Source organism: Trichechus manatus, unplaced genomic scaffold, assembly GCF_000243295.1.
Source record: "Trichechus manatus latirostris isolate Lorelei unplaced genomic scaffold, TriManLat1.0 scaffold00022, whole genome shotgun sequence".
NCBI lineage: Eukaryota > Metazoa > Chordata > Mammalia > Sirenia > Trichechidae > Trichechus > Trichechus manatus.
Genome location: NW_004443958.1, coordinates 13,101,574 through 13,112,392, shown reverse-complemented (window position 1 = coordinate 13,112,392; position 10,819 = coordinate 13,101,574). Strand labels below are relative to the sequence as shown.

The following is a 10,819-nucleotide window of genomic DNA, read 5'->3' as shown; positions in this document are numbered from 1 at the left end:
TGGAGCCCTGGGGGCGCAGTGGTTAAGAGGTAGGCTGCTAACCAAAAGGTTGGCAGTTTGAATCCACCAGCAGCTCCTTGTAAACCCTATGGGACGGTTCGACTCTGTCCTATAGGGTCACTGTGAGTCGGAGTCGACTCAATGGCAACAGGTTTGGTTGGGGTTTCTTTAATACTCTTACAAAGGTCCCTGGGTAGCACAAGTAGTTTGTACTCGGCTACTAACCGAAAGGTTGGTGGTTTGAACCCGCCTAGTGGGGCCATGGAAGAAAGGCCTCTTGATTACAGCCAAGAAAACCCTATAGACCTCAGTTCTACTCTGTAACACATGGGGGTCGCCATGAATCAGAACCAACTCAATGGCGATGTGTTTAGACACTTACACGTGCATCTCTCTGCATATGGGTGACACTTAAAAATCCAGCCCACGTGCTAATTTCATTTAGAACAAAATTTGATGTAATAGTAGAGCTATCAAAATGTGCTGCCATCGCAACGATTCCAACTCATAGTGACCCTCTAGGACAGAGTAGAACTGTCCCATAGGGTTTCCAAGGGGTGGATTGGAACTGCCGACCTCTTGGTTAGCAGCCATAGCTCTCAACCACTGTGCCGCCAGGAATCCAGTGGAGCTATAAACCTAATTAGACCCAAGTCCTTTCTCTACTTTTGTGATTCAAATGAATGTACCTTTAGTTTTTCCTTCCATTTTACCCTTATACCCGTTGCCATTGAGTTGATCCCAACTTATGGCAACCCTAGAGGACGTAGTAGAACCACCCCCACAGAAATTCCAAGGAGCACCTGGTGGATTTGAACTGCCGACCTTTTGGTTAGCAGTTGTAGCTCTTAACCACTGTACCACCAGGGTTTCCTAAGGAAATGCTTTAACTAAGCCATCTGAACTAGGTCTAATGTGGAGGGAGAGACATGTTACAGGAGCAGCCTTCAGGGACATGTGAGCCTCTGAGATGGTTCGCAAAATTCCATTGGATACACGTGTGTACACTTTTGGGCATGTTCATAACTTTCATCAAACTCCCAAGGACCCCTAACCTAAAAAAAAAAAGATTAAAACCCAAAGGGATTCTTACAAGTCAAGGCGTATTTATGCATGATCCTCTTCAAACGCTCCTCATCTTTAAGTTCAACCCATGGCACCCACCAACCCGATCTCACCAAGGTGGCGTCCCCCATCATTGTGACTTTGCCCATTTGAATGACAAAAGCCAACAGGTTCAAGTATCCGTCCAAGGTGTTATATTATGATAATCATGCTTTTCTGTCTCCCCCATATACTCCGATCCCTGATCCCTAAGGCCAAAGGCCTTTGTATGCCAAGCATGAAATTGCAAAAGGACAAGGCAAATGGAACTCCAAAGAAATGGACCACACCTGTTTACGAAACCAGATTTATTAAAATTTCTCTACAGGTCGGATGACCGTCGCCATGTTCATATATATACACATGTACAGGAAGGACCTAGTGTTTGTAGCTTTCCCGGCAGAAGCCCCTGCCAGCTCAGAGTCCTTAGCCGGATCACGTATCACAGATACAACAGTCGAGCAACCACAAGAGCATTAGTGCAGCAGAGGCCTTGTCCTCCCTGTGCTCACGTCCACGATTCAGTCAAGGTCATATTGCCAATAATCATTCACATTTCACGTGGTTTTAGACACGCAGGTTATTGAGACAAACACAGACAACAAAACAAGCCTCAGAGCTAACACAACACAAAATATCGGACACAGGTATAAAAGGTAAAATTATGTACAAAGTACACAGTACATGAGGTATACACAGCATTCTCACAACACGTTAGTAGTTTGCCAAGGCGTAGCCCTTGAAGATGACTGTTTTTGTGCCATTTTGGAAAATACAGTATGTTTCGTTTACCCGTGTAACCACCTGGTTTCAGCACTGCCCAAGACATTTACTGATATTTCATCGGTACTTTTTTTCTTAATGCGAGTTGCAGTTTCTCCAGGAAGCACTATCTTTTGTAGGTGGTGAGTTCCCATCTCTGGAAGTATTCAAACAGAGGATGGCTTCCCACCTGGGAAACAAGCTGAAGGGGGTGGGGGTGGGGGAGGTGCGGCATTGGGAGGTGGCAGAGGAAAGAGGTGGGACCAGATACTTTTAAAGTCCCTTCCAACTTCGAAGGTTTGGGGCTTACTGTTTTACTCCGGAAGCGGATCACACAGATGTATTCATAAGCCACACCACATTTGAAATATTCACAGCCCATCATGCAAAACCACAGGCACGCACACAATGCCAGAGGCAGACCGTATCCGTAAAGGGTTAAAGTGTAATTCTGGAAGTTGGGTCTGAGATTCTTCCAAGACTATCCAAAATTCACCTTCTCCGCAGCACAAAGAAAGGTGTTTTACATTTGGTCTTGGGAGAGGGGTTGGGAAGTCTCCTATCTTTCTTCTCCTAGGCAAAATGCCCACCCTGAGATAGTCTTGAGGGGGAGAGAGGGGAAGGTTAAGTGCTAACATATTTGAGGGCAAACCACAAAGGTAACGCTCCCAAATGCTCAAATTATTCAAAAGCCTGCAGTCTCTCTGACTAAGCTCAGAGTTCTGAAATCGCCAAGAGTTTGGATCTTTTGTGATACTTTTCCGTTGTTAGCTGGTAAGTGCTTTCATAGCTAAGGGGGCGAGGTGGGGGTCTCAAGGTCAGGAAGAAGGCATTAGTGCGAATGAGGTCTTGGCAGGAGATGGAGGCAAGAGTCTGGGTTTGTGGTCCACGCAGACTCCTGTGCTCCTGATACAGTCTGCTCCAAACACGGAGCAGAGTCCTTGGTAAGTGTAAGTGTGAAGAAAGAATGAGTGTTAAAGCAAACAAACACACACACCCCTTCCAATCAGGGAAGCTGGGGTAGCGAAAGTCTAGCTACTAAAGAGGAGTTCGAAGGCGGCAGGTTAATTGGCCCAAATAGTTCGTCCGTCACCTGTTACAATATGGTTATTGCCCAGAATGCCACAGTGGGATTCACTTCATCGCCCTTTAGAATGTTCAAGCCGATTTCATTTGGCTACGTATTTGTAGGATGTCCATACTCTTTACCACCTACAAAAGATACAGAACCCCAAATCTGACAAAAGGGTATTTGCGAGGGTTTGTTAAGAAAGGAAACAACTTTTTCCAGGCAGCCAAATTGTCTGCTGCTCAAATCCATAAAGTCACTCGTCACAACAAACAAGAGACGCCACGTTGAACTCAGCAGCTACATTCTTAACGCAGTCACCTATCTGGTTGGCACCACGCCAGAAGATCTGTCCATCTTCAGAAATGGAAATGCCATGTGTGAGAATTATGAGGTTTCTGAGGTTTGGGGATTAGCAGAAGAAGGAACTAATGTCACTGTCCTCCTGGTGCTCTGGGACAATCTGGTCTGAAGTTCCTATTTCTGAGTCAACATATCCAGGTTCCAAGACGGACTCAAACCAGGGATGGAGTAAGATCTCAGGGGCGGCGAGTCTCTCTGAAGGCTCTCGTCTCAGGAGGCTGTGGATGAGGCACCTGGCTTTGGGGGAAATGTGGTCAGGGATGCAGAACTGTCCTCGTCGGATTTTGGAGAAAAGGGCGCTGGGGTCTGAGTCATGGAAGGGGTATCGTCCGACCAAAAGGGTGTAGAGCATCACCCCTAGGCTCCAAACATCCGCTGCCTTTCCGGAGTAGGTCCCGGTTGTGTTCAGGATCTCAGGGCTCACGTAGGCTGGGCAGCCATGTTTGTCTGACAGAGCATCATCTTCCCCTTTGATTATGTGTGTGTCTTCCAGACTCTCCAGTCTGAGCTGGGTTCTGCGAGAGAGAGAGGAATCAAGTCATTACCTCTAAACCAGCCGCTGTGAAAAAAAGGGCCTTCCCGATCACGGTCCCATAGGCACTAATAGCAAGGGCCCAGGGAATGCCATTACCCCTTCGTCCAGTAAGCAGTGCGGGAGTCGAGATTTCACAAACCAATGCAAACTGCAACAGCATTTGAAAGTACCGAGAGCAAGCCTAGGGTAGAGGGTATGGTGCAAAGCCCCAAATACTGTTCATGACACTGGAGCTTGTAAGAGATATCTAACAGGGCTTACACAGTTTGCTAAGTTCACATTCTAGAACTGGGAGCTTGTCTCGGGAATGCTGACATTGTCTGCAAAAGCTATCAGGGAAGAGAAGCATATCTTATGCCTGAACGTACAGCCACACTCTGCAACACAGAACACGGAGCCCAAAGTCATTGTCATTGCCCACAGGCTGTTAGCACTGCTGCTCACATCCACATCCACACAGAGGGAACTTTAGCACTGCTGCTCACATCCACATCCACACAGAGGGAACTTTGTCCACTTGGACCCAGGTGGGTAACTATGATAACTATAATGGGAAAGTTGCAAAGAACGTTAATTGCATTTATTGGTGTGTTTAACTGCAAAGAATGCTTAGCCTAAATGGAGAGGTGGGTGAATTTACGGGAAGCATGGCCCCCAAAACTCCTACCCGTGTACCTGCACACCTGCCCCAGGATAGCACATCAACACGAGCATATTTAATTGATCCGTAAAAGTAACAACCACTGTCTGAAGAACCTTCCATCAAAGGCTCTCTTATGAAGCTGCAGGTGCCTTCTTATTCAGATCTAGCCACCCAATTCTCCCGAAGCCCCCAGAGTTACGTGGGGAACTTCTGATATCCACTGGCAGCCTCCCTCTCCCTGTGTCTCCAAAATAGCCCTGTTTCAGTAAGGCCCTCGTGAAGTTAAGCGCACCCATTTGTTGCTGGCTTCTGGGTGCTTTCTTTTTCCTTTCCTGGTCTGGGTTTTTTTTTTTTTTTTTTTTCTTTCTTGCTTTCCTGTTCCCTGGAGTGTACTATACATGTGCTAACTTCAGTCTGTCCTCAGCATGACCTCCACGTCGTTATGTAAAATACCCATTGGTTCTGTAAACGGAAAATATGACTCAACCCACACCGTCTGGCCCTGATTGGCTGCTGTAGTACTAAAACCCTGCACCTGTGCTTGTTACCCGAATAGCGTCAGCCTGACATTGCTTAACCCTCGGGTTGCCAAACTCCATGCCCATGACATTCGCCTGTGCAATGCGGATTTCAAAAGCTAGCAAGGAGGTGTGTAAGGCATGTTTCAGAAAATGCATCACCATATCAAAGGAGCGTGTGCCAGGAATTGGAAACTTCTTCATTGCAAACAGCTTGCTTTTCTTTGCTAATCAGTATGTTCCAATATTTATTGCAAGGTCAGGTACAAAGTCACGCTGTATGGCAACTAACTCTGTACTTTTTCATATGATTTGGAGTTAAAGGTAAAAAATGCACAGGTGGGGTAAGCCCTGTGTAAATAGCCAGAATAAACAAAAAACATCCACCTCTACAATTCTACAATGTTATTGCTCGTAATCTTTCCACCAGGATGTGGTCCATCTCTGAAAACTAGGCAGTCTACGTACTGTGGTTTCCTGTATTCCCTTACGAGTCTGAAACCTCAACTCTAAGTCTTAGTGTCTCATTCTTCTCTTCTCACGCTCATCTTATCCTTTTTGATGTAAGCCATGATCTATATTTAGCCATCAATCCCAGCCAATTTCCATTTATTATTTAATGTGGCTATTTTCTGAAGATGAAGTCAAACAGGATGTCTAAAAAGCCACCATACGATGTGAAGGGATTCTGCAAATACAATAGGCTAGTCTAACCAGCTCTGTGATGCCTTCTAGGTACCAAAAACAAACAAAAAACACTCCCTATAAGCACAGACTTGAAAGCTTCCTCTAGGAGTCAATATTCTGAAGGTCAGGTTGACATTTGCACCCCAGAAGAACTGGCCTTTCTGACAACAATGGGCAATGAACCTGATCCCGGGAATGGAAGTGGGGAGGGCATCCTGTCATCACGTGGCATCCTGCAGAAGCACCGAGGTGTCCCCAGGCCACATTCAAGAGAATACAGGATAAACCAAACTTGGCCGTGATTCCTCAGGAGCGGGACTTCTAAATTCTAAACCTGGGACAACTAAGCCATTGGTTTCGTTTTGAACCAACACACTGTCCCTAACTAGCTCAACCTAGGCCTGCGTCGCAGCTCCAAAAGGCTGCAGGAGGAGCTGCGGCAGCTGCTCACCTCTCCTCCGTGGAGAAGACGAATTTCCTAAGTTTCAGGTCTCCCAGCACAATGGCCGACTGGTGGCAGTGGGCAACGGCAGAGACAATCTGCTTGAAGAGTCGGGCGGCCTCATCTTCCCGCAGCCTCTTCCGGCTTCGCACGTAGGAGTGCATGTCCCCAAAGTCCTTCTCAAAGAAGACGTAGGCCTTGGTGTCCCCAAGGATCACTTCCACGATGCCGGTGATGTTCCTGTGTGATGGCAGCTGGATGTAAGGCCTGATTTTGTCCTGGTAGTGTTTAATGGGAAACACCTGCAGAAAGAGTGGTCTGTTTAGGAGGCACAAAAAGCAGAGGCTGTCTCCCAAATCCAGAGCTGGGCTGAGGTTCCACAAGCTGTCTAAAAACCTTTGGGCTTTGGTTGACTACAGGAAGATGCCATTCATGTACCCCTTCTCTCTGCCACCCCACCCTATGCAGCCCCAGCTGCCCCTACCACCACCCCCAGTTGCTGTCAAGTCAACCCCAACTCAGGCAACCCTGACTCATGACAACCCCAAGCGTGTCAGAGTAGAACTGTGTTCCATAGGGTTTTCAATGGCTTGAGTTTTGGACGTAGATTGCCAGGCCTTTCTTCTGCAGCACCTGAGTGGACTTGACCCTCCAACCTTTTGATTAGTAGCCAAGCATATTAACTGTTTGGACCACACAGGGACTCCCAGCTGCCCCTAACATCATGCAAACCAGTAGCACCTAGGACTCTGGGCTAGCAAACATCCAAAGGGTCATCCCCTTCACAGGGATGGTTTGAATGAACTGTCTTATGTGCATATTCCCGTCTTCCATCAGACCACCAGCTCCTAAGAGCAAGCCCCAAAGCCCCCACCTGCTGGGTCCCTTCCTTGTCTGCAGGCAAGGCTGCAAAACTGCTGATAGAAGGCACCCCCTGGGGTCCCCAGGAGGAGAAATCAGTCCCTGGAACTGCATGTCCTCCTGCAGACCCAAAGTGCTGGCAAAAAGGGCACAACGTGGGGGCACTGCAGCCTCCACGGGGAAGCAGGGGCCCGAGTCCATGCAGATCTGTCACCAGTCAGGAGGAAGAGATGAGCTGGAGAAGAGCAAGCCTGTGACACGGAGCTCAGCAGCCTGACTCTGGTAGAAGCCTCCCTGAGTTAAGTTCTCACAGCAGGGGTACGGGATCCTGTGAAAGGTTTTTTTTTTCCCCCTTTATTTATTCCCCACCCAGCCCCCACGCCCCAGGAAATGGGTAGTAGCTCCTCTAAGAAGCTGGCTGGGCTCTTTAAGGCCCTTTTGTTTAGTCCGGTTACTCATATCCTAGACTCAACTGGAAACGGTGACACACGGGCTGTCACCATCTGGATTCAGCTATTATCTGCTCAGAGGAACTGGAAGGAGTTGCACAATGGCTCGACCCACCCCACCTCGGAGGCCTGGCTGCTCTGGCACCAGCCAGAAAAATCCCTCCGACGCCCCCTCCTCTCGCCCCACCCCAGACCCAAACACACACATACTCTTCCCAAAACAGCTCTGAACCTCAGCTACAGAGAAGATAAGATTTTTTTCCCTTTAAACTGGACTTGATAATGCATTTGAAATTTCATTCCCCTCGGACAGTAGGTGGCAGCAACAAGCCCAGGAACTGGGGGAGTCAGGTGAGTTGCAGAAAACCCGGAGCGACTTTAACTGGGGGATGACCCCCTCTTTCGCATGAAAGGATCACCCGCAGAGCTGGGTGGGGGGGAGTGCCAGGCTCGCAAAGGGTGGCCAGCGGGAATGCCCTGCGTCCACGGGCAATGGTGGAGGAAGCGGGGACCCTCTCTCTAGGAGTTATATCTCCTGCTCTGGGATAGGGATCCCAAATATTCAAAAGTAAATCGCTGGCCAAGATTCAAAGAAGTGAATGGAAGCGAGGGTTCCTAGCCAGTGTGAGCTTTCCAACAGTCCTACTCTGGGCAGGTCCCCCCCGCCCCGGCTGGAAGACCCCGGGAGGGCGGGGAGGGTCTTGGCGGCGTTCTCGTCCCAGCGTGGGTCAAGCCAGAATCCCCGCAGACAGAAGCTTAACGCAGTCCTTCCACCCTTTACCACCCGCAGCTGAGCCCGGGCGCCTGAAATCCCGGCCAGGGAGCAAGCTGCCAGCTGCTCCAAGCTCCAAGGAGGCACCCACGGCAGGCCTCTTTCCGGGGGGAGGGCGGGGGGCAGGAGAATGAGGGAAGGGGAATGGCATGGCCCTGGAATCCATTTCAATTCCACAACTTATATGGAACGCCACGCGCTCAGCTAGGCGCCAAGGAAAAAAATATAGATAAAACATTTGAGGACTGCACTTCCTCTTCGCCGTCCAGCCCCCTTTATACCACGACCCGTCATTCCCCCAAAGAGTGACCCGATCACATGCCGCCTCACCGGACTTGACCCGCTTATTCGCCCTGCTCCAAGTGTTGGTGGTACCTGAGGCACCCCAAGCCCCTCTGCCCGCCTCCGCGTCCCCCAGCCCCACGCCGGGTCCTAGTCCGCAGGCGCCTACCTTGCAGCGCAGCTCACGGCCCGTGTGGATGCACAGCGCCCGGGACACATGCTCTCGCTCCGCCAGAGGCAGCAGCAGGTAGTCGGCGATGCGGCTGGGCCCCGGCGCGCTCCCGGAGCTGCCGCCGGCCCCCGGCGCGGCAGGCGGGGGCTGCGGGCTGCAGGGCGAGCCGGGGAGGCTGAGGTAGTCCGGGGGGCTGGAGCACTCGGAGAGGCGCGGGCACTTGGCCGCCACAGCTGCCGCGTCGTCCGCATCCAGCAGTCGCTTGGCCGGGGCGCCCCGGGCGGCCGGGAGAAGCAGGACCGGGCCGCGGGAATGCGCGGCGCCGCTCATGGCCGAGCGCACCGGGCCGACCCGCATCCCGTCCTGGGCCGAGGTGGCGCCGGCTTTGTGCGTCCCGGGACCCGCGCGGGAAGGCGCTGCGGGCTCGGCGCCGCGACTTCTTCCAGCGCGCAGGACGGAGTTTGCAGCCCGGGCTTGGCTCGGCCCTCACGGGGGTCAGAGCAGGAGTCGCGCCCGGGAGCTCGCGGTGCACGCGGAGACCACGCTGGCCGCGCGTCGGGGGGATGGAGGTTGGTTCCGTTCCCCGGAGTCCCACGGGCACCGGCTCGGGGCTCCTGGCCGGGGCCGGCCGCCGCTATTATTGCCGCGGCAGCGGACAGTCCGGGACGAAGAGGCGGCGGCTGGCGCTCCTGGGGTCCCGAGCCGCGAGGACAGGATTCCGCGGGATCCGACAAGCCTTAGATCCAGTACACTTCCAAAGCAAGAAGTCTGGGAGCGAAAGCCGGAGCAACTTTTCCGCCGCGCTCCGGATCCTGCGCGCTCCTGGGCTTCGGGCGTGTGAGCGAGCGCGACGCGCTCGGAGAGAGTGACTGAGTGTGAGTGAGTGTGTCGCCGCACCGACCCCGGCCAGTGCACGCCTCCTTCTCCTTTTCCTCCACCTCCTCCGCCTCCCAGTGACTCACGCTGTATACACACACACTCACAGGCCGGGCTGTGTAAACAGTTGGGAAGCCGGGTTGTGCAATGAGGTGGCTGCGACGACTCCGACCCTGCCGCCCGGCGAGCAGTCACCGGAGCTGAGGGGGGAGCACAGGGGGTGGAGCTGGGCCGGCGCCGGGGATGTGGGAGCCCGAGACCGAGGATGCTCGAGGCAGCGTGCTCCGGCGCAGGTGGTGCGTCCAGGCCGGCTTCGGCGCGCGCACACGCCCCCAGGACCGGGCTGGGCTGCAGGCGCCGCGCGCTCTCGGCAAGCGGCCGGCTCCGCGCTGGAAGCCGGAGGAGGGGGCCGAGGAAACGTCCCCGTGACGTCAGGGTCCCGGGGAAGTGGGCGGGCGGGGCGGGTCGCGGGAGGCGAAGAGGCCGCCGATTGGTGCGCGCGCCCCATTCACACCAAGCACAATGGGCTGCGGCGCTAGGCGGGTGCGCGAGTCCCCGGGCCCGGCGGCAGGGCGCGCGCACCACGGTTCTCTGCACCCGCCGCTCCTGCAGCCCGGTGGTTACGCCTTTAGCCCAGGGGATACCCCCACCGCCCGGCACCTCTGGAGCTCGGGTTAGAGCCGTAGGCGCCGCCGACGCCCGGCTGCAGCCAGAGGAAGGGGCCGGCTGGGGAAGGTGATAAATTCCATAATCAGTCATTTCACCCCCACGCGGTAGTTCCGGGGAAGACCTGTGCGTGGTAGTGGATGTGGCTTTTTTTTTTTTTTTCCTTTTCCTGCCCCCTCCCATCTCTAATCCCCAGCGTCTGTTCGCTTCCACAAATAGAACCTTCTGTTGGGTGAAATAAAAGCAAACACTGGGCCTTCTGCGCTGCCTCCACCTCCACGCCCCTCCCGCGCCTGCCGCCCGCCGGGATTGCACGGAAATAGCTTCTCCTGGCTCCCGGGCCGCCCCTTCGCGGTGACTCGCCGAAAGAGCTTCCTGAGCCAGGACCGGTGGGAAACAAAGGATGTGGGGAGCGGGCGGAAGGGGCCCACGTGGCCGCTGCCGGATTCCTGCCCCGCCCCCGGCCTCCACACGCGCCGCGGGCTCTGGGGCCGGGGTACCAGCCCCGGACCCTGGGTGGGTGAGTACGGAGTAGGAATCAACCTGGCCACCGCAGCGATGTTGCCTGCGCGGGGGCAACCCTACTAGGCCGTGTGGGTGTGGGTGCATCCGTGCAAA

General features: G+C 53.5%; 1 protein-coding gene across 1 annotated transcript; it reads right to left on the bottom strand.

Moving 5' to 3' along the window:
• Nucleotides 1-366: 366 nt before the first annotated feature.
• On the bottom strand, nucleotides 367-9,545 carry TRIB1 (tribbles pseudokinase 1). Its single transcript, XM_004373003.2, has 3 exons — nucleotides 8,657-9,545; nucleotides 6,133-6,425; nucleotides 367-3,813 (listed from the first exon to the last, which is right to left on the bottom strand). Exons 1-3 carry the CDS (start codon nucleotides 9,014-9,016, stop codon nucleotides 3,348-3,350), a joined length of 1,119 nt encoding a protein of 372 aa, XP_004373060.1. The 5' UTR covers nucleotides 9,017-9,545; the 3' UTR covers nucleotides 367-3,347.
• Between the last annotated feature and the right edge of the window lie 1,274 nt (nucleotides 9,546-10,819).